The 24,045-nt window shown below is 47.9% G+C and overlaps 1 protein-coding gene and 1 non-coding gene across 2 annotated transcripts in view; one reads left to right on the top strand and one right to left on the bottom strand.

The window, feature by feature from the left end:
• The window catches only part of CPXM2 (carboxypeptidase X, M14 family member 2), a 117,845-nt gene that overhangs the window by 10,996 nt on the left and 82,804 nt on the right, over positions 1–24,045 (top strand). The window contains exon 3 of the mRNA XM_031461941.2: positions 18,795–18,904. Within this exon, the coding sequence (XP_031317801.2) occupies positions 18,795–18,904 (110 nt within the window). The remainder of the gene's footprint in view (positions 1–18,794; positions 18,905–24,045) is intronic.
• On the bottom strand, positions 3,013–3,085 carry TRNAD-GUC (transfer RNA aspartic acid (anticodon GUC)). Its single transcript has one exon. It is a non-coding gene; the product is annotated as a tRNA-Asp (tRNA).

Here is a 24,045-nt window from a genome sequence, read left to right as displayed (position 1 = left end):
CAAGTAACTCACAGCCATCGTGTCCCAATTGATTTGACTAAGGTCATTTCTGAAATTTCCTGGGGCTCTCGGTTGCCTTCCCCACCCTTCCCTCTTCCTCCTCGAAGACAGAATCATCCCCTTTCTCGTGGGGTCTCACTGCTGCCCACGGCCTTGTGTCTGCCTTTCTTATAGAGGGAGGGTGCTCCAGGGTCAGAGATCAAGTCTTGTACTTCCAAAGCATGTGACGCTAGGCCTGGCGTTTCACCATCACGTAAAAATATCGGTCCTTTAATTCCTTACCTTAAGATGGTCAAAGCCATTATTTTCACACTCATGGGCACACTCTGGCCCACTAGCTATGGCCATTACTAGTATTATTAACTACTACTCTTATCATCATTGTGTCTATTACTCTAAATTGTGGTATCTAGGATGGTATTTCTGCTGATATTAGTAATAGTGAACATGTATTAAGCACTTAAGCTGTCAGTAATTGCCGGGCACTAGGCTTCACACTTGACCTCTCCGGATGTCCCTCTGAGAATTGTGGATATTATTATTATTATTATTATTATTACTACTACTACTACTACCAGCAGCAGCAGCACATATGAGGAAAATGAGACTCGGTAACATGGGTCATTTGTCTGCCGTCCTGCAGCTCACCGGTTGTAAAACAGGGAATTGACCCCAAGATTTTCCGGTTCTAGACTTTCTGCTCCGCAGCTCAGCTGCTTGAAAGAAATAGAGCGTTTCAGAGATTTGCATTTATAGAGGCAGGCTCCCTTTTCAGCGGCCGCGTGAGCGCATAAAGCGTGTCACAGAGTTGATGGTCACAGAGGGAAGCGCACGTTCCCTGAGGCGCAGTGTAATGATTTGGGGCCGTGTTTCTGGCCGTGAACTTGCCATCAAAGAAATCATCGATGTGACTCACAGTGCCTCCTAAAGTAAAAACAGAAGCTCCACAACAGTGAAGTTCCGAGTCACTTAATAAATGAGAATTCTGCTCCACTGTAAGTGGGCAGGCGGGCGCCACGCCGCTTGCCCCTGGGAGGGCCCCGCACGTCGGGAGGGTGTGTGCGGACACAGGAGAGGCTGGGGCTGTGCTTCTGCCGGTTCGCCCTGACGGTGTGGTCCTCCGGGGTTTCAGCAAATGGGTGGTAATGAGACTCTCCCCTCGGGTGGGCCTTGGGCATGACCGTTGGTCCCCTTCCCCACCAACTGTTTCTTCAGCATCACCAGCCAGAGGGCTGGCGCGGCTTCCAAGTGCGGGCCGCGCCTCTCTGGGTTCTGCTGCTGTCAGGTCTGGGCCAGGGCGTTCTTTCCTACCTTGTTCATTCTTAGGTGCTTTCAAGCATATTTAGAAAAATATTTTTCCAGATTTTTTTTTAGTAGCTTTAGCACCAGGGCTGATTTGAATGATCTTACTTCTTCATCACCAGAACTGGAAGGTATTACAATTTGGGGAGGCATTTTCACAAAGATTTTTCCAGGCCCGTTTCTCTACACATGTGTGTACATGTGTGTACACACCCGCATGCACACGCACACACTCTGAAGTCTAAACTTGCCTCCTTGCCACACGTACATCCCTCTCCCCCTACACTGGCCCACTCAGGGTTGTCCCCCTGACCTTGGCCTCAGAGCCCTGTCTGAACAGGTTGGGCCCACCCGTCTCAAAGACAGCCATTCTGGCTCCAATTCCCTGGGTGCCGTGGAAGTGATTTTGGTCTGGAAAACTTGTCCACGTTGTTCTGCTATTAAAACAAAATTGAGGCATGGAGGACACGCTGGAGGGAAGGGAAACTGTGAAGGTCCTGTCAGGCAGATGTGGCGGGGAGAGAGATGGTGACAGGGACGGGGTGGGGGTCAGGTGCAGGAGGCAGGTGGCATAGCATTTGGGAACACGGGTCTGGGTCAGGAGGGGGCATCAGTGGGGGATGCCAGGCAGAGGAGGGCCTCTGGTGACAGCTGGTTATTCTTAGGTGCCTGCATCCATCATTCTCTCAATACTGGGGGCCTTTCTGGAGATGTGGCAGAATGAAGGTCAAGATGACAGGTGGAACAGATGTTACCTACTTCATTTTCAGGGTGGCGAGTGGTACAGATTTAACTACTTTGAGTTCTGTGAGTGGATGGCGTCAAAGGGCTTGTGTTAGATGTGGATTCGCCCCTAGACAACCTTAGCTTTGAGGGAAAGATTATGTACATGGCTGTCCCTATGACTAAGGAGCGCTGTCAGCTGTAGCAAGTATCCAAAATACATCTTGAATATTGTTCCATAATAGTATATGTGGTGGTTGAATCATTGGTCTAGTTCTTTACCTCTCCCTGTGTCCACACCCTTTGCCATGTAACTTTTAAGTTCCCTTCACGAAAGGTGAAAGCCCCTTGACTTTAGGCAGGTCCATGTGCCTTGCTGAGGAATAAGATGGGGTGACAAGGTGCGAGTTCTGCACTGAGGGCTTGCAAGACTTTGCCTGTTTCCATTTGCTCCTTCTGTTTCCACAAGAAGACTCTATGCACTTAGGTCACTGGTCCAAGGAGCCTAAGAGATGGGTAGAGCAGACACAGGCTCAGGCTGTAGCCTGGAGCCCCCAGCTGAGCCCAACTGATTTGTAGGAGACCAAGAAATCAGTGCTTACTGTGTGCCACTAGGAGTTGTGGTAGTTTGTTACACAGCAGTAGCTGACGAATACAGTGAAGATGAAGACTCTCTTTTTTCAAAACTTGCATCATGTTCTGTTGAATGGATGTTCCACAGTTTATTTAACCACCAGGTGATGGACATTTAGGTTGTTTTCAATATTTTGCTACTATAATGCTGCAGTGAAATTACCATATACACTGTCATTTACCAAGCACTGGTTGCAGAAAATTCCCTACTCGGCATTCAGATCCCAGCATGAATTGACCTATTTCTGTCCTCTGCCTCCCTTTTTTTATTTTAATTTTTAAAAATATTTATTTATTTATTTAAACTTTTTTGGTGAGGGGAGATAATTAGGTTTATTTATTTATTTAGTTTAATGGTGGTACTGGGAATTGAACCCAGGACCTCCTGCATGACAGGCAAGCACTTTACCAGTAAGCTATACCATCCCTTCTTCTGCCTCCCTTTTTTCACAGCCAGACCGGAGCTTGTTTTTCAGACATGCCCTGTGGTGAAAGCTGGCTCTTGTGTTTCCTCCAAAGGGAGCTGGACAGAAGTCTCAGTCAGTGATGGGGAGGCAGCTTTGGGGTCAGGCTCCACTCTCACTGGCTGTGAGGCTCTGGGCAAGTTACTGACGTCCCTATGACTCAGTTTCCGCCTCTCTAAAGAGGGGATAAAATCTCCTTTATAGGGTTTTCATGGAGACAAAATAAAGCGTGTAGAGTGGAACACACACAGTACACAATAAGCTCTCAGCCAGTGTGAGCTATGATTTTCACTTACTATCTGGGGACTGTTTTTGTGCCTCAGTTATAGGAGTTGGCAGATATTTTTAAAAGATCAGATTGTAAATTTTATATACTTTACTGGCCAGAAAGCAAAGTTGAGGATATTATGTTGGTACTGAAATAACCATTAAAAATGTAAAAACTGTTCTTATCTCATGGGCCACACAGACACAGGCGGTGGGCTGGATTTGGCCCTCACTTGGGCTGTAGCTTGCCGACCCCTGTCTTTGAACTTCATGGTTCTGCAGATGCTGCCTCCAGGAAGCCTGCCTTGATCATCTTTCTTTTGCTTTCCTATATCTCTTCCTCATGGTCTTGGTCCCCTTCTCTCTCACATCACAGTGATTCTCTTGCATCCTGGGAGGCTCTGAATGTCTAGGGGCAGGGTCCCTGTCTGATTCAGCTCAAGATGTGCCCAGTGTTGGTAGCAGCACTTAACAAGAAAAACGAACCTGTTTATTGAGCACCTGCACTCTGCCAGAACTAATGTTCTGGGGTAGAGAATAGGTTTCCGTATGTTAAAGTGGGTTCTCCATGGCCCAGGTGAGCAGGACTGGCCCTCCACAGGAAGTGGTCTCTCATCTGTAGGAAAGACACTTGACTTCCCACCATAATGGAACTGGGATGGTTTTCCCGAAGCAGCTCATGCCTTCAGTGCTCTGCCTCATGCCTGGGTTGGGTGAGATTTGAAGTCTCTACCAACCAGATACCTCGTGGATTGACCTTAGTGTGTGTGTGTCTTTGAACCTGGAGGTTTGTCATTCTATCACAGACAGTGTGGTTTTTCATCCAAGCCCTTGCTGTGAGCCTGGCCCCATTGTTGCAAGGCCAGGTGGCTCTCTGGGGCTCTACCTGGTCATCCCCTGACATCTGGCACAGCTATGGAGGGCAGTGGGGTGAAGCCCAGATTCCTGGCTCTGGAGGAGGCGGGGCGACATGGTCTCAGTGGCTGCGCAGGTGCTGTGATAAACAGTCACACCTGTATTTCAGACTCCTTTGGAAGTGAGAGGGGAGGCGAGGGGCCAGAATTGGGACAGAGTGACACTCGTCTTGGACAAACCTCGGTTAGGAAGCCTGAGACGTGGACACTGGGAAAACAAGGGCTGTTTTCTCTTCTTTTTGACTCCATCTCAAACGTGCCTGTAAAGGTCTTCTTCAGTCTAAAATGAAGCATTTGTCCTGTGAGGCTTTTCTAGTCTCCCCTTGCCATTTGGAGAGATTTATTTTGTTCCTCCAATGGTTTTGTGGTGGCAGGGTCTTCACTAGGTCTGATCAGGGGTCCTGGCCTCGCTGCTGCCTACAGTAGACAGTACACTGAGTGGGGACCGGGTGGCCAGCCCAATGTCGTGGGCTTCAGAGCCTCGATCTGAAACCAGAGCCACAGTGGACTTGCCGGCCAGACCAGGGCAGCACTCCCCCAAGAGGAGCAGAGCCCCTGAGGAAGAGTGGGACACGTGCTCCCTGAGAGCATCCTGCTTCCAAGAGGGAGGAAGTCAGGGCAGAGCTGAACCACATGCACCATTTATCGGTGCCCGTGTACCAGTCAGACAGGCTACCCCCAGGGCGGAGTGAGTCGGGTGGCAGAGAGCTATACAAACACCCCTCAGGAACACCTCTCCTCATGGAAGCCAACAGCAGAGAAGTCTTCTCTTCGGCATATGCCTACAAGTTTAAAATCGTTTCATCTTCCTGGAGGGTTTTTTTTTGCAATTGTGCATTGACTTTCTTTATGGACTAATACTACTTTTTGACTTAAAAAATCAAGTTTGTGTGACATTAAAGAAGCTATACAGCAACTTAAAAACTAGGGTAGGCTTGGATGGTCTTTTTTAAAGGTCTGGGACGGTGTAGGAACATAGAATGTCTATTCCTTGAAAGTTTGAATGAACTAGACCGTAAATTCATCTAAGCTGGACACTTTCCATAGAAGAAATTCTTAGATAATTCTTTACTTTCTTTCATGGTTCTTGAACAATCAGATTTTCTGTTTTTGAGTGTGTGTGTGTGTATATATATATATATATATATATATATATATATATATTTTGAGTTTATATATATATTTTTTTTTAACTTCAGTATATCCTTTTTATGGCAAGTAGAGGCCATGTTTCTTGTACTATACTCAGGATGAATAGTTTATGAGAAAAACATTTTCCTGATTATTCAATCAAATCACCTTATTTCCCTGAGTCTTTTGGAAGGTGTACCTCTATTCATGTTCTTCTTGTGGAATTTTTGTTCCTCACAGACTAAGCTTCAGTGTTTGTTCTTTACTCATCTTTGAATGAGGCAGCATCTGGTCAGATTTTCTCCACTAGGGGCAGTCTAAGCCCTTTGTCAGATCTACAGGTATTGACCAGGCCAATATGCAAACTTAAAGTAGAGCTACCATATGACTCAGCAGTTCCATTCCTGAGTATGTATCTGAAAAAAACAAAAATGCTAATTGGAAAAGATACACGCCCTTCAATGTTTATAGCAGCATTATTTACAATTGCCAAGACATGGAAGCAACCTAACTGTCCATCAACAGATTAATGGATAAAGAAGATGTGGCATATACACACACACACACACACACATATATACACACAATGGAATACTACTCAGCCATAAAAAAGAATGAAACTTTGCTTTTTGCAGCAACATGAGTAGACTTGGAGGGCATTATACTAAGTGAAATAAGTCAGAGAAAGACATATCACTAATATGTGGAATCTAAAAAGTACAACAAACTAGTGGATATAACAAAAAAGAAGCAGACTTCCAGATCTAGGGATCAAACTAGTGGTTACTGGTGAGGAGAGGCAAGGGAGAGGCAACACTGGCAGGGGATTAAGAGGTACAGACTATGATGTTTGTATGAAATATGCTACAAGGCTATATTGTACAACACGAGGAATATAGCCAGTGTTTTATAATAACCATAAATGGAGTATAACCTTTAAAAATTGTGAATCACTATACTGTACACCTGAAACTTATATAATCAACTATACTTCAATTAATAAGAAAACCTAGTACAGTTTCCAGTTTCTAGCAGCCTTTTATCTTTGACATATTTTTGCTCTTCTGAGGTGCTCACTTCTTCCCTCCATGCTGGTTCTTAGACATCCTGATTCGTGGGGGGCTGTGATTATCCTCTTGTGCTCCCATCAGTGTTCCTCTTGACCCCACACTCTCACACCTCCCTCTACTTCCTGTCCAGTTGTTTTTTAAGAGTCTCTGATCCAAACAGGTGTAGGAACTTGGCTAGGGTGAGATGTGAGCACCTGACCACCTCAGAAAGCCCAGACGACATCTGGGCTCTAGAGGTGGGTGTCCAGTTTTCCAGTAGCTGCAGACCTTGAGTTTCAAAATGGAGGCATACAAGAGACGTGTAGGTTTTTTTGGTCCCTCCTCTGATCATCTCCATTTTTCTCCCCAGCTGTCTCCATCAGACTCGTAGGTGGTGAATATTCTTTCACATCTGGCATGAGGTTGAAGCATTGTTGGCAGTCTTTCCTTATCAGCACCTTTGTAGCTTTTTAGGATGAGTTTGGGAGAGGTTGCAAAATCTTACACCAGAGTTCCCCCAAGTTTGCCATGCCTCTGCACAACTGGTGACTTTATGAGTTAAAGTTAAATAAACTCTAAACAAACTTTAAATAAATAAACTTTCTTAGATTGTGAGTAAGTTTTTCCTTTTCACATCTCTTCAAAAAACTTTTTATTTTGAAATAAGAATAGATCCAGAGGAAGTTGCAGACAAATGGGGTCTTGTGCACCCTTCACCCTGCTTCCTTCAGTGCTGCATAACCGTGGTACAATAACAGTGTCAGGCCACTGGCATTAGTACAATCCGCAGACCATCCTCAGATCCCGCCAGTTATACCTGGGCACGTGTGTGTGTGTGTACACATTCCTGTGATTGTACCATGTGTGTGGTTTCATGGAAATACCGCCACAGACACAGAACAGTTCCATCACTCAAAGGCTTCCTTGTGCTGCCCCTTTATAGCCACACCCCCTCTCCTAGCCCCTTAACTCTCAGCAACCACTGACCTGTGCTCCATTTCTCTCATTTTGTTATTTCAAGAACGTTCGATAAATGGAGTCATACAATATCCAGCTTTTGAAATAGACATTTTTCTCCCCTCAACATAATTCTTTCACTCTTCCTGAATTGGCTAAATTGGCTTAGTTTGGTATTAATGTGATGTAATAGTCAGGAAACACCAAGCCTTTAAAAATTATCATGATTGAAGTGTATGTACCACACACACAGAAAAGGCTAGAGCTCATAAGGGGTGTGACTCATTGGGTTGTCACCTACACCGCTCCCATGTAATGTGAATGAACCATTATAACTGTGATTTGGATCAGAGATAGAACGTGACCAGAACCTCCGATGCCTGCCTTCTGCTCTTCCTCAAAGATAACCGCTGGCAGAGGTTCCTTTTGCCTCTTTTGAACTTAATCTTCATGGAATCATACACTGTATTCTCTTTGCGGCTGGTTTCTCTCACGCAGCATTACGTTTATGAGATTCGTCCGTGTCACCGTAGAGTGCTGTGGCTTATTTATTTTCATTGGTTTCTAGGATTCTATTACATGACTCTTCCACAGTTTGTTAATTCATTCTCATATTAGTGGACATTTGAATCATTTTCAGTGTTTGGCAATCACACATCTAGTAATATGCTAGGATAATTCTTGCATGAGTCTTTTGGTGTACGTGTGAATGCTTTTCTACCTAGAAGTAAGGTTGCTGGGTCACAGGGCGTGAAATCTGTAGTAAACAGTCCTAGACAGTTTTCCGGAGTGGTTGGACCCGTTAACACGTGTGTCGGCAGTGCTGCCTCGCTTCCTCACCAGCATCTGATACTGTGTCTTTCTAGCTGCATCCATATTGCTCGATGTGGACTGGTATCTCGTGGTAGTCCTAACTGCAATTTCCTGAAGATTGATGACTAATGCTTACTCACCGTTAAGATATCTTCTTTGGTGAATGCCTCTTCACGTCTTTTGCTCATTGTTTTTCTTATTAATTTATAAGAGGGTTTTTTGCTTATTTGCTTTTCTTAAAAATACTGTGGATATGAGTCCTTTGTTAGATATATGCATAGCAAATGCCTTCTCACACGCTTTGGCTTAACTTTTCATTCTGGAAATGTGTCTCCTGAGTAATAGATCTTACATTTAATATAGACCATCAGTATTTTCCTTTAGTACTTTTGTTTCAAGTTTAAATTATTTTTTCTTATCTACCCCAAGATCATGTATCTTTCTACGTTATCTTCTAGTAAGGTTTCTCTTGACATTAACATGTTTCTATTAAAATTACTTAGACTTAAATAAAAATTAAGTAATGAAGTAACAGTGCATGGAGATGATAAGCAAGTGATTGAGGTTTGAGAAATGCTATTTTTTTAAAAATATTTTTTATTGATTTATAATCATTTTACAATGTTGTATCACATTCCAGTGTAGAGCACAATTTTTCAGTTGTACATGAACATATATATATTCATTGTCATATTTTTTTCTCCGTGAGCTACTATAAGATCTTGTATATATTTCCCTGTGCTATACAGTATAATCTTGTTTATCTATTCTACAATTTTGAAATCCCATCTTTCCATTCCCACCCTCTGCCCCCTTGGCAACCACAAGTTTGTATTCTATGCCTATGAGTCTATTTCTGTTTTGTATTTATGCTTTGTTTGTGTTTTTTTTTTTTTTTTTAGATTCCACATGTGAGCGATCTCATATGGTATTTTTCTTTCTCTTTCTGGCTTACTTCACTTAGAATGACATTCTCCAGGAGCATCCATGTTGCTGCAAATGGCGTTATGTTGTCGGTTTTTATGGCTGAGTAGTATTCCATTGTATAAATATACCACCTCTTCTTTATCCAGTCATCCGTTGATGGACATTTAGGCTGTCTCCATGTCTTGGCTGTTGTAAATAGTGCTGCTATGAACCAGTAATTCCTTTTTTGGCTTTATAGGCGATATGCAAAGAACAGACTTAATTTTCCATGATGCTGCTGGCATAGTGACATCAGTTATACGGGACTGTAGTACAAATTCATTCATTTACTGAGGAAACATCAATTGGGCTTCGGGAATTCAGTGACAAGAACTCATTGTTGCCGCCCTGGGACATTGACAGTGTGGTTGGTACCTTTTTTAGGTGGGGGGTGAGTAGGATGAGAGGGGTGGGTGTTGGGGGAGGAAGCCTTGGGAGGCTCAGGGGTCAGAGCCTCCAGAGGACAGGCGGCTCTGGGCAGGAGCCACTTCTGCTAGCACGGACTGATACCCGACTCCCTGAGTGTCCTCTGCCTGATCCCCTGGGGCTTGGGAAACAGAATCCCTAAGGTCGTGTAGCCATAGAAGTAAGAGACACCAGCTGGGTTCCAAAGGTCTCAGACGATTCACTTGGGAGCTTTTGACTAGGGTGTGGCCCCTCTGCATCCCCGTGGGTCTGAGTCTCCAGGGAGGGGTCTGAGCATCTTTGTTTTTATACCCAGAAGATTCTGACGTTGAGTCATGGTGAGAACTGGCCTGGAGGAGCCCAGAAGTGAGGGAGGAGCTATCTAGGGATTTAGATAAGGCTGGGATTAGCTCCTTTGCAAGGCTGCAGGGATAGGGGGGTTCCCCTCTGGGGAGCCACTGATGTCTGAGGCAGGCAAAGAGCCACTGCAGACACTTTCCCCAGTGCACCAGGAAGCTGCTGCCACACTCTCACTGGTCAAAGGGAACACCAAGTTCAGAAAGGCGAAGGAAAGAATGTCCTAAAAGTCAGAGCTCTTCTGTTTATAGGCGACAGTGAAAGCTAAAGTTCAGGATGGCTGTGAGCTTGTCCCTGGCAGTGATCTTGAGGTCCTGGAGAATTCTTTGCTCCGTTTCCAGCAGACATCACAGCAGGCCACAAGGCCTCGGACTCCGAGCTCTCCTCTGCCAACTGGTGACGCCTGTCCCAGCGCCTCTTCCTTTCTTTGATGTGACCCCAAATGCCACCATGCAACTTGCATCTGTGTCACACTGTTGGGTTTTCAAGGCAAAAATAGGTGGCGTAAAAATTGTGCCTGGGATTTTATGTCACACTAGATTTTAAAATTCTAACTCAAGACACTTTGGTGCTGCTTAACTCTGTGTCAGCCTCTTTGAGTCTTCATTTGTTTGTGTATAAAATGGCAATGGTAACGAGACAGGAGGGAAGGGGGCAGGGCGCAGCCAATAAGGAATGACAACAATTACCACCAAGATGGCAGGAAATTCAACTCCCCGTAGACCCTGAGGCCCAAGATGGTGAGAGACTGACTGCCAGGAGACCTTGAGCTTCAGTATGCACTGACTGTAATATGTTAGCATAGTAAATGGCACTCCCACAGGCTTCATGACAGGTCTGTGGCTGACAATAGAAGGTCAAAAAGTGGGCAGTGGTCCAGTTTTTGGGAATCCCTGCCCCTTCCCCAAAATAGTTGGAATAATCCTTCCACTTGTTAGCATGTGAAGTTACTGAGCCCCTAAAACCCAGCATCCCCGCACCCTGTGGCCTTTCTCTTGCCTCCTGAGACGGCCCGCGCGCTGTCTGTGGAGTGTGTGTCTGCTTTTACTTTAACGCCTCGTGGCCTCTCTGGCCTTCTGAGACGGCCGGCACTCCATCTGTGGTGTACGTATCTCTCTGAATAAATCCACTTTTACTCAGCTATGGCTTGCTCTTGAATTCTTTCCTGCGTGAAGCCAAGGGCCCTCACTTGGTGAGACAGTTGCCAGGACTCACCTGGGACCTGGGACGTGGCCCTCCCTCCTCTCATGCCCCACGTTTTCCTGTATCAGTACTGCCCATCTCTCACGGTCCTTATGAAGATTAAATGACAGGATGTCTTCAGAGGGTCTGGCTCATGCTTGCATTGCTCCCCAAATCACTACTCTTATAAAACCATTGTCATGACTTGACTGTCATAACAGCCTCCCCTCCAGGCAGATTTAGGGTACTGGGGCTGGAGTGTTGCCACTGATGCTCCAGATTCAGCATTCCAAGCTCCACCCTGTATTCTGACTGTGCCCTGTAACTTCTGGGTCACAAACTCCTTCATGATATGAAATGCAAAGAGCTGGTGTGCACACAGGGTCATTTATGGTGGTGATTGGAATCAATATATGCCATCGTGCTGAGAACCATTTTGGAAAGTGGCCGCAGTGCAGAGAAGTTTGGCAGGGGACAGATTTAATTAAACGTGTGTGCGCTTGTCAAGGCGGAGCCGTGGAATGAGGCAGCGGGTCCCGTCTTCGCCCACCTCCTTGGGAACAGAGCACAGGCCTGGGAAGCCGTGCCCCTTTCAGCACAGGGTGCTCCTCCAGAGCCAGGCTGCCTGGAAGAGAAAGTCGCATCATCTTTGATGCCTGTCACTCTTGCCTCCAGATTGTGACACATCGCCAGTCTCTAATTAATATTTTCCTGAAGTGTTCTTTTCACACCCACATGCTTCTCAGGATTAGAGTCTTTTTCCTCTTAGAAGTAATGCGAATTTGACTTGATGATAGAGGATTGCGTTTCTGTGTTTCTGTGGGAGGAGCAGGGAGCTGTCTCGAGGGCTGTTCAGTGGCTGCTGCTGGAACAAACTGGCCCAGGAGCCGAGTCCTTGCTGAGTTCCTGCCAGAGCCGCTTCAGGGCAGCCTGGCTGGGGACTGAGAACACAGAGGAGGGGTGAAGAGCTGGGAATGAGATTCCTATTGATTTCAAGCACTCTTTAAACCTAGTAATTATCTCCTCAATTGACATTATAATCTTGATTGCAGTACCAACATACTACGTTCCAACCAGGATGTCATTGCTCTGCAGTTCTGGCCTTTGGACTTTCCCATTGCGGATGTTTAAATTAAGCTTTGAAACACGTGTGTCTCCTCCATTTCACTTGATCCTTGAGGCCACACCCCGACTTCCTCAATAATGTTTTCTAAAGATGGAGAAAAGTCCTGCTTGTTGGTAGGTGCTTGGACAGGGGCTAGATGTACCTTTGAGAATTTAAAACCAAGGGAATTCTAGCTTCTAGATCAAGCTTTGCATTGCTTTTGGAGTTCTTTGGTGGGTAGAGCGTTCTGGGCTCTTTTCGGGGAGTCACTGCGCAGAACGCTCAGGTCTTACTGTACCGTGTGCACACGCACGTGTGCGTGTCTGTGTGTCTGTGTGTCTGTGTCTCTGGTGCATTATTCCAGCAGTGCATCAGCAAGAATCTGAGGTTATGATGGAAAGGAGGTTAAATCTTCTAAGCATTTGTCTGAAGATGCCCTTTTGACTGTTGACAGACAGTCGATTCTAGATTCTAATTTCTTCCCCTCAGCCTGTAGACGCAGGACTTGCTAGTGTTAGTGTGGTTGTCACTTCCTAATCTGCTGAAAGTCGTGGACAAAACGGGACTGTGGCTGGATGGGGCTCTTTGTCTCCTTTCTGTCTCCTCTGCCCTTGTGGAGTTTCCATTTAAAAGGTATGGAGGTGTCCTTGAGGGTGGCTGACTCATTCTGTGGGTTCAGTTTGGCCGCTCACCTAGTGCCTCTGGGGCTGTACTGTCAGCAGCAGTTCCCCTCTGTGTCCAAAGTCTAGGCCCCACCGATGTCCCCTCACGGACCAGGAGGTGCCTTGAGCACCGGCCGGGTATCTTAATCATCGTACGTGGTGTTCTTTCCCGTGTGGTTTTGTTCCACGTTGCTGGTGAGCCCGAGGGGGAGGAGCACCTCATTTTGCTCATTTCGGGCGTTGAGTAGACCTGCCAAAAATCTTGCAAATGATTTCCCAGGGTAGAAGAAAGAGGAGAAAAATGGGTCAGGTTGAAATACAGATGTACCTTGTTTTATTGCACTTCGTTTGACCGTGCTTTGCAGATAGTTTTTTTTTTTTTTTTTTTTTTTTACAAATTGAAGGTTTGGGGCAATGCTGCATCTAGCAAGCCTGTCGGTGCCATTTTTTCCGACAGCATTTGCTCGGTGTGTGTCTCTGTCACATTTTGGTAATTCTATCACTATTTCATGCTTTTTCATTATTATTATTATATTTGTTATGATGATCTGTGATCAGTGACCTCTGTTGTTCTTCCTGTGACTTGCTGAAGGCACAGATGATAGCATTTTTAGCAATAAGGAATTTTTAAATTAAGGTATGTACATTTTTTTTTAGACAATGCTACTGCACACTTAATAGACTAGTATAGTGTAAATATAGCTTTTATATGCACTGAGAAACCAGGATATTCTTGTGATTCACTTTATTGCAATATTTGCTTTACTGTGGTGGTCTGGAACTAAGGTCACAGTATCGCCGAGATCTGCCTGTACTGAAATTCCTGAGTTAAGTATTTAATACAGACATTTCAGTACTCTGTATTTTGAGTTAATTTAGAATTTTTAAGTCAAAGAGTAATTTTTCTGTCCTTTATTTTCCTGCCTTCATTATAGGAAAACCCGCAACTGTTCTAAACATGGAGATTACTGTGTCAGACTTTCAGTATAAAGTCATTAAGATGAGCCTTGGAACTTCTGGCAGGGATCGTGTGATTCTGACCTGAGATTTTTGCCGCATTGATCTTTGCATGAAGGAATGTGGGGTGGAGAACTCGTATTTAAATGTTCTATAAGTTTAAAAAATGTTTTAAACTGTGATTTGGGGAAGGTGGGTGGTGCCCAAATGGTTTGGCTTGTAGTTTTATCTGAGCCTAGCGGGATTCCGCATCCAGGAACCAGGATGCAGTAAACGTTTGTTGAGCGGCATTGCATTGATGGTTACGGGACCAGAGTGAAAGTCAGTGTCAAACAGATACGTGGTGGAAAGAAAGGAGTGGAGGCTCTCCAGGAGAAAATAAAGAACGGAGGATTGGGGAAATAGAGATAAACCTCCCAAGTGAAGGTCCGCTCGTGCTGTGCCTCCGTGACCCCTCGTGGGGCTGCAGCAGAGGAGGAGGTCGCGCAGCCTGGGAGCGCCGCTCCGGCAGTGGACCGTGGAAGACGGTGGGAGCATCTCCTGCAGGTGCAGCATCACATCGCAGCTGAGAGGAGCCACCGGGGCTTCTGCTGCCAGCAGGCTTGACGTGTGGGAGGTTGTGGAATAGACTGACCTCCAAGTACGCTTGCTGGTGGGGTCCTGAGTTTAAACCTCATACGTGTGCTTCACCTCCTGCTGGTGTGGATGGCATCTGGGAGCTCATGTGGATTGTTTCAGGGAGGGGAGGGAGGACCCTCAGTGATGAGTCTGAGGGCTACAGCCCTGTGCTGCAGGGGAGGAAAAGGCTCCCCTCAAACGAGGAAGAAGGAAAGGGAGACCCAGAAAGCTGTCATGTCATGGAAACCTCGGGGTGGGGCTGGGGAGTAGCCAAGAGGGAGCAGACTGAAGGGGGCCCAAGAAGAGTCTGAAGAGTCCAAGAGGGCCACCGACTGAGGAGAGCCACTGGGCTCTGAGATGGAAGCCAGAGCGCAGAATGCAAAAATTCAAGGGAGGGACGGATGGAGAGGAAGTCAAGACAGAGGTGCAGACCCTTGGGGTTGGGTAGGGAGGGAAGGTGGCCAGAGGAACTGGTACAGCATGGCTTCACAAGGCTGCACGTGGTTGGTATTTCCTGCTGCGCTGGACTGGCAGCTCCACACGCCCATCATTTACGTGAACTTGAAGCCCAAGCATCAATTCCCTCTGCTAAGGGCACTTAGATCCCAGTGTGCAGACATGCGACGAGGTGAGTCAGGCTTTCTTCAGAACGTGTAGAGTGTAGAGACCCCTGAGTGCTGTGGAGGAGCAGGAACATGCTGGGGGAACCCATCCGTTCCTCCCTGCACCTGCCCTGTGTCCCTGCATCAGCACTGTTTCCCTGCATCTGCCCTGTGTCCCTGTACCTCCCCCATGTCCCTGCACGTGTGCTGCATCCCTGCACCTCCCCTGTGTCCCTGCACCTCCCCTGTGTCCCTGCATCAGCGTTGTTTCCCTGCACCTGCCCTGTGTCCCTGCCTTGGTCCCTTCTGTGAGTTTCCTGCCATCCCTGCATCCTCTTCCTGTTTAAGTTAACTACCGTTGGTTTCTTACAACCAAAGGAGCTTCGCTAACCTGTGCATGTCAGTAACTTCATTTTTGTCTGTCAAGGACAGTGCCTGTTCTCTAGTTTTTTTATTAATGGCATGGACGACAGAAAAGGCTTCCAAACAAAACTAAATTCTCTAAAGATAGTGTCTTCTGATCAGGAAAAAAGAATCCTTACTCAGTTTCCTGGAAGGCTACGTTTGTGAGCAGGCTGAGAACGTGTGTTCGTCTGGGCGGGTAGCTGTGCTGTGGATGGAAGGAGTGGCTTTCCTGGCTTCTGCTGTCACACCATCTTGGGCGTGAACAGGAGTGGACGTTCGTCTGATGGGGCAGCTGACGGCGCTGCCCGCTGCATGGGACTCCACTCTTGCCACGTGTACACCACGGTCCATCCCCTGGAGACAGAAGGCATTGTGATTTTGAGTTGTCAGATGTGGACCCAAGAAATATCCCACTTACGGGCGCTTTCTTTTCACCCCTTGGGTATCTCAGTGAGAGGATGTGGTGAAGCTTCCACGTATCAGCAGAAGAGCAATTTCGATGAAGATGAAATTTTATTTCGGTAGCTCCTTTTTAAATGAACGTATTCACATATATACAAGATTTTTTCTGGAAGAAATGCTTTGGACAACAATTACAGCTGTATTTAGCTAGTAAATAAAATATATGGGTGTCCGTCCATCTATCTGTCTGTCTGTCAAGGAGCTGACTGTGTGCATGATACAAATAGAAGGCGTTAGCTGGATGCAGTAGGTGGGATTCGCCACCTGCGAGGTTTTCTGCTCAGAAGGAAGGACCTCGGGGATGGGAAGACATCCAGTGTGGCTGTGAAACAGGTTCACCGCCAGGGTGGCAGATCCTTTCTGCATTTCTGATGCTTGGTTTATGTGGAAATGTTGGGGACAGTACCAGGCAGGAGGGGACAGAACCAGTGCCCTGTTCCCTGTTGGCTGTGAAACCAAAGCTGGCACGGCTGGCTGAACAGAGGTGCACAGAGGCTATTCCACGGACATGGGGGTGGTCCAGCCACCACTGCCCAGCCAGCGGGGGTTCGGGGCCCTAGAAGTGCCTTTATTCTGGGGGATGCTGCTGTGTCTGGAGACAGGGTGACAAGGAGAAGAGGTTAGCTAGTAAGAGGCAGATGAGAACTGGGGACAGAGGAGCAGCAGCTCTGGCTGAGGGAACCTGTAAGCCTGGGTCAGAGCCAGGCCCTGAGTGGCAGGTAGAAGGACCTCTGGGAGGCCAGCCTCCGAGAGGATAGGCAGTGACCTTGACCCTCAGGCCTTGCCTTGAATCTTGACTGGGGCCTCTGGTGTGTGCAGTGACCACTGGGGTCTGAGAGCCCGGAGGCCCCTGGCCCAGAGAGGCGAGCAGCAGCAGGCGGAGTTCTGTCCTGAGGCCGAGCGGGGCAGTGCTGGGGCTCGGGGCCCCGCGCCCGTCTGGGCTGGGCTGGCACTGAGCTGCGAGGCCGCAGGCCCCGAGGAGGGTATACGGTTTGGCTGCTGCCGAGTCCGCATCACAGGGCCCAGGACCAGGCCGGCTGGTGGAGGCAGGCGGTGTAGGTTTCTGAGTAAGTGACTCTGTCACCAGACACGGAATCCGCTTCTGGTGGGCGCAGTGAACAGCTCATAATTCAGTTAACCTTTGGAACCAGCAAGTACATTCATGTGAGTCAGACCCAGGTGACCTCCAGGCTGGGAAGCTGTCCAGGGTCGACCCCAGTGAGGGAAGAGGGTTATGGGAACTAGATTGCCCTGTGTGGGGGCAGCCCCGCTGGCTACGTGCCCCTTCCCAGGCTCGCTGCCTAGACCCCCGTCTGCCCCACGGCCTGCCACTCACTGTGCAGGCTCCCCCTTCACTCTGTGGTCCCCACTCACTGCACACCCCCTGCCCCTGTGCACTGCATGGTCACTGCTCACCGGGCGTGGCCCGTCTCACAGAAGTCAGACGGAGCACCGTTGCTCACGGTACCCCCCGGGGCCTTCCGAGTTCCCGGGCAGCATGAAGCGGGCGGCAGCAGACCCGTTACCTCCCCCGCCGTGCTCCTCGCCAGTACCTCTGCCTCTCTGTAGGCAGCACAGATGGCTGGTAAATATTTACCAATCCAGGCAGCCTCCTGGCAGATGTGGGCAAGGCCGCAGTGTGGCATCGTCTGAAAGCCTGGAGACGGGGATCCGAGGTGCAGCTCTGCCGCTGGCGGGGACACCTTGGATGATTCACCTCAAGTCTTGGGGCCTCGGTTTCCTCTTCTGAGATCTCAAGGGGAGGACCAGAAGGCATCTCAGATCCTGGAAGGTCTGAATTCCTCTACCTGCAGCACCTGGGCAGACTTTCTTACCTGGTGCCTGCAGAGCATCCCCTGCGGCTGCTGTCTGGCCAGGCTCCTCCAGCCTCAGGACCAGAGTACCTTTCCCCTGCAGGGGTTTGTCATGGACCCACGTCTCCAGGTGCCCCTGGCATGCCTGGGGCATTCCCATCTCAGCAGTGACCCACAGGGCTTTTCAAATTTGCCTCTCTTGCATTAGGGATGTCTGATACTTTTAGTAGAAATATATTTTGTTCACTTCTATTCCCGAGTGTTTGTTTCCTTTCCCCAGGGTCAGATTTGAAGGAGATTGCATCATTTGGAGATTTCTAGCCCCACTCCAGGGTGGGTATTGAGAACAGCAGCCCAGGAGTCAGGAGGCCCGGGGCCCGGCCCCAGGGCTTCTGTTAAAGCTCTTATCTGCAGGGACAAAGGGCTGGACTAGGATAATCGCCAAGGGTCTGCCCAAGTGCCAACGTCTTCTTCCAGGGCAGCTTGGACCAAACTGTGTGGAGTAGCCATTCTCAACATTACTGATTTTGCCAAGAGTGGAAGACAAGACGTTTTTTCTGTTTATATTGCTCTGCTCATTAGTATGCACAATACAAAGGCCTGAGTTGCTGAAGCAAAATCAACAAGTTCTGATTAATTTGCAGAACCCAAGCATGGGATCGCTCTGAAATTTCTAACTAATAATGCGCCCTGGCTCAGTCACTCTGTGGAAGGGTCCTTAATTGGAAACAGCCTCAGACAGTAGCATGGACAGCATCAGAGACAAAGAATATCAGAACCAAAACACTCAGAAAGGAAATGCCGGCAGGAAAGAAAATTGGCGTCACGTTGACAGTTGAACTGAGAATATTTGTCCGGAAACACTGGGCATACCAGGGGGTGGGGCTGCGAGGCTGAGTGGGGACTTCAGGGGAAAAACAGAAAAGCAAGTGGCCAGATTTAGAAAGCCAGTAGTTCGTTTCTGTCCACATCTGTCCTTGTTTTTAACAAGCATTGTCCTTTCCAGGTTGCCCACCCCTTGGTCTGGAAACCTTAAAAATCACAGACTTCCAGCTCCATGCGTCCACTTCGAAGCGCTACGGCCTGGGGGCGCACCGAGGGAGACTGAACATCCAGGTACCGGCGCCGTGTGGAGGATTCTCGGTGCACCGCTGGTTGCTCTGGTCACGGACATAGTGACGGTTCCCTGAGCACCGGGCCAGCCTGTGTCTGGCCTGTAACATGAATTAGCTCTAATTCTCACATCAGGAAGGGCATTGCTGCAGAATCCTCACTTGACAGAGAGAGCCCCGAGACTCAGGACACGTGCCTTCTCCAGAGACTAGTTAGTGACAAGGATGCTGCTGGTTCCTGGGCCCAGGTCGGTCCACCTCCACGTGATGTCTGTGGAAAGGGCAGGAGGGAAGTGGAACCCCTGTGGCCATGAGCAGGCAGTGGCCTTTGTCCTCCCTTGCCTCCCTGCTGGTGCTTCCTCGCTGCTGTCAAGGTTCTGCTCCGGGAAGGTGGGCTCCTCCTGGCATCCTCCATACACCGTGAGCTTCCGGGCTGTGGGCCTTTCCCCTAGCAGATCCCCTGCCCGCAGCTCCCTTCCCCTCCACGCTGCCCACGCAGCGTAAACCCTGGTCCACCGCTGGGGTCAGTGTCCTCATGCCGCTCTAACAACATGTTGTAAATGTAGCCACTTAAGCAGCACAGGCTTACTCTCTAACAGTTCTGGAGGATAGACATCCCATGGGGCTCGGATCAAGGTGTTGGCAGGGCTGCGTTCCTTCTGAAGGCTCTTGGGAGAATGTTTCTTTCCCTTTCCAGCTTCTAGAGGTGCCCTCATCCCTTTGCTTGTGGCCCCTTCCTTCTTCTAAGCCGGCAATGGCAGCTTGAGCCCTTCTCACGCTGCCATCTCTCTGGTTCCCTCCTCTGCCTCCCTTCTCCACTTTCAAGGACCCTTGTGAGTACGCTGGGCCCACCTGGATGATCCGGGATCACCTTTCCATCTCAAGCTGCCTTAACAGCACCTGCAGACTTCCATTCCCTTTGCCACATAACCACGTGTATTCACGGGCTGTGGGACTAGCACACGGACACCTCTGTTGGGGTGGGGGTGCTGCTCTGCCCACCCACTTGGGATGCCTTTTCCCTCCTGCTCCAGCTCCTGCTGATCCACCCCTTCTCAGTTTAGCATTCGATCCTGCGCCGTCCCACATGGTTCTCTAATAGTGTGGTTCTTGAATATTTTAGTTGTTTTTTTTTTCCCCAAAACTGATTCATGACTGAGTGTGGTTTCCAAACCCTTTCACATGTGCACCCTCTCATCCATCCTCCTGGGAGGGAGGTGGTCATTTCACACCCACAACGTGGGGCCATCAAGGCTGCACTCAAGGCTCACAGCTTCCAAGCAGCAGAGCTGACACCTCGTTCCACCAGCGGTCACTGTAAACGTGCTGCGGGGGCCGCTGTGCTGGGAACCGGACAAGACTGGGTGAGCTCCCCGTTCCTGGGGCGCCCGTGGGCTCAGGGACATCTAAACGGAGCTCCAACTCCAACCTCTTCTCTCCACGTGATCACATCAGATAGACTTTCAAACCACTCAGCCATCACCACTTTTCCATTCAGAAGAATTCAGGTAGAATGTTTCCAGAACTGACTTTAATGAAATCTAAAGTTTCTTTAAAAATATTCATTCTTTTTATTTTTTGATAACAGCTGTTACAAAACATTTGGTTGTATAAAACTGGACAGTCTTTTACCAGAGGACGAACTCTCAGAGTTTGAACAGGGGTAACTGTTAATCCAAGGGCCTCTAGCACCCTGCATGGGCTCCAGCCCTCCAAGCAGAGAGTCAGTGTCAAGCAGGGTGGGATCCGACTGTGTGCAGGGCTGCTTCCTGCACTGGTCAGAGGAGCTGTCATCTGATGCCTCGGATTCCTTCTCGATAAAGGGAGTTATCCTTTACTAGAGAGGAAGTGTTTGTGTTTATCCACACTTCTGGTCAGAGATGGAGAGGCCCTGTTGTCCTAAATTTGTGGGGTGGGGGTAGAGGGTGGGGGTCTGTGCTTACAGTCGGGAATCCCATGGGCAGGGTGGGCAGGCTGGGTGTGGCACCTTGGCCATGACTCTTCTAGATTTTGGCACCCTTGGAACAATTATCTCACTGAGCCTCAGTTGTCTCATCAGAAAAATGGGAGTCCCAGGCCCTCACAGGATTCCTTGACAATGAAATTAGGTGATTCGTAATTTTAAAACATTTACTGAATCATCTTCTTCTGCTCTAAGTGTTCGGTAGCTTTAAGGGCCTCTGTTTGCAGGTCCCACCTTCCAGAATCAGGGCCACGTGCTGCGTGATTCCACCACCACGGGTGCCCCAAAATGCATTTTCCCACACATGCAGTTTGAATGCCATTTAAAAATAACCACATCTTGTCTCACATCTGAGTATTTGGTAGGCGTGTCAAGCTAATGGGATTTTATGTGTGAAAAACACCAAGGTCTCAGAATTAGAAACTGTATTTAAATGCATTTAGTGCAGGATGTGAGTGAGGTGAGGTGAGCCCATCCCTTTGCTGGCCAGGCTCTGCAGGCATGAATGTGGTCCACTTAGAACGCAGGCTCGGCTCGCGTCCCGGTCCTTCTGCTAACGAGATGAGAGGCTTAAGACGAGAGGCCCACTTTTGCTACCTTTACAGAATGTGAGGATCCAAAGGAGGAAGAAAGAGAATCGTCCTCAGCAATTCTCAAATGCCACATTTGTGCCCATTAGAATTCAGTCATTCTCCTGACCATAGTGAAGTGCCCTTTATGTACCGAAAGAGCGAAGATGAAAAGCCCCCATTTACTCCCTTTCCTCCAAATGCCTCAGTCTTCAGCAGAAGGAGAACGGGAATCAGCTCTGACAGTTACTGGTGCTGTGCTGAGCGCTTTACTTGCATTATTTCGTTTATTCCTCGACGTGAGACAAGGGCTATATTATTATTACCTCTGTCTCATAGAAAACAGCCACGTGGATCAGTAGGATAGCTTGGTTAAGATTTCCTGGGAGAGGCAGGATGTGAATCGAAGCTGCTTTAAACCTGGAGCCATTGCTCCAAATGACTCCATAAAACTGCCCCAGGCAACAGCTCCAAAAGTGTTCTAGGCGCCCCGGGATGATTATTAAACCGTGTGTGTGTCTCTTTTCTGACATTTATCTCACATGGATTTACGCGAGGGTCACCGTCCCCAGGTTGAGTGAATCTTGTTTTGCTGATTCCCACGTCGTTTCGGCACCATGGCTGCACATGTGTATGGGCCTCTTAGAAGTTCCCGGGGAGCTGCCGCGATGCCAAGGGCACCATGGCTGCCGTAAAGAAGTCTGCTCAAAGGGAGGAGCGGTGCTGGCTAGTTGGCCACCTTGGCGTTTTATTATTGCAAATTTGCTCATGTGTGATGGGCAGATGTGGAATGATGTCATTACGACACAGAAGTTGGGTCAGTTCCTGTACCGTCTTAGCCAGGACATCAGTGTTTTCTGGGACCAGGTGCCAGCCCCTGACCCCAGGGAGCACCGACAGCTGAAGCCTCAGAGGGACCCTGTCCACGGGGCCCGTCCCTCCGCGCTGCTCTGCTCAGGGTGGCCGCGTGCTCTGTTCTAAAGTGCTTACCGCTCAGGTCCTGGGCCCGTGTGCCCTGGTCCCACGATAGCAGCTCCCACTCTTCCTTGCACCCCATCTATCGCACCACCTTTGCCGTGTTTTTCTAAGGTCAACTTCTATCATTATAACAATTTAACGTCTCCTTAAGTGTGCTGGTGTCTTTAGGATTAATTGCTTTTCTAGTCTTCTGATTACAGAGCTGCATGGGTTTTGAACCTTGTTTTTCCTGTGAACTTGGTTTTTACAGTGCATGATTTCGCAGACGGTGAGACTTCACTGAATTGCGTTTACCGTGTTATAGCAGAAGCACCTGTCTCTTTGTCTTGGTCCGTTCTGGCTGCTGTAACAGCGCCGTAGACTGGGTAGCTTATAAGCAACACAGGTTTATTTCTCACAGTTTTGCTGGCCAAGATCAAGGCGCTGGTGAGAGCCTGCCTCCGATTTATAGATGACTATCTTCTCCTGGATCCTCATATGGTGAAAGGGCAGAGGAGCTCTGTGGGGTCTCTTTTTTAATTGAAGTAGAGTTGATTCGCAGTGTTGTGTTAGTTTCTGGTGTACGGCATAGGGGTTCAGTTATACCTATATTAATATTCTTTTTCATATTTTTCCCTTATAGGTTATTATGAGCTATTGCATATAGTTCCCTGTGCTATACAGTAGGACCTTGTTGTTTATCCATTTTATTTATAGTATTTTGTATCTGCTAATCCCAAACTCCTAATTTACCCCATCCCCGCTTTCCTCTTTGATAACCATAAGTTTGTTTTCTATGTCTGTGAGTAGGTTTCTGTTTTGTAAATAAGTTCATTTGTGTCACTTCTTTTAGATTCTGCATATAAGTGACATCATATGATATTTGTCTTCCTCTGTCTGACTTCCTTCACTTTGTCTGATCACATCTAGGCCCATCCATGTTGCTGCAAATGGCATTCTTTCATTTTTTTTTTTTGTGGCTCAGTGGTGATAAGAGTGCTAATTTCATTCAAGAGGGCTCTGCCCTTCTAACCTAATCACACCCCAAAGGCCTCACCTCCCGATGCCATCACCTTGGAGGTTAGGTTTCAAGATATAAATATTGATGGGACATAAACATTCAGTCTGTAGCATTCTTTTCTCATCATTTTAAGCATAGGACTTTGAAAGAGTAAGAGCATCTTATAACTCAGCTTACAACTTCTCTTTTTCACAAGTGGAATTTTGCTTATGTTAATTTAATAATATAAGTTTAGAGAAGAAACCCAGGTTTACACTTCGTCAGTACACTGGGACAAACGAGATCTTCAAGAATTCAAGGGAGAGACCCACTACAGCAGGGAGCGAAGCTTTGTCCTGTCACCTAGGATCATTCTTCCAGTGCGCCCGGAATCCTTTTTCATACTAACGCACTTGTGAGGCTGTGATCATATTAAGAAACACTCACTGGCTGCTTCTGCTCCGGGAGCAATCGTGGACAGATGGGAAATTAACATTCTAAGTCTCAAAGGGGAAGTTTCAGCAGTGACCTGTAAAATCACGATTTGAACGCTTGCCTGTGGTTGGTTTTATGAGGTAACCTTGTATTCAGGTGGGTCATTAATGGCAGTTCATCATCTGTCTGTCCCAGTAGAGGCCTCTAAGGACCTCGAGAGA

Source organism: Camelus dromedarius, chromosome 8 (assembly GCF_036321535.1).
Source record: "Camelus dromedarius isolate mCamDro1 chromosome 8, mCamDro1.pat, whole genome shotgun sequence".
NCBI classification, from domain to species: domain Eukaryota; kingdom Metazoa; phylum Chordata; class Mammalia; order Artiodactyla; family Camelidae; genus Camelus; species Camelus dromedarius.
This window is presented reverse-complemented; position numbering and strand designations above follow the sequence as displayed.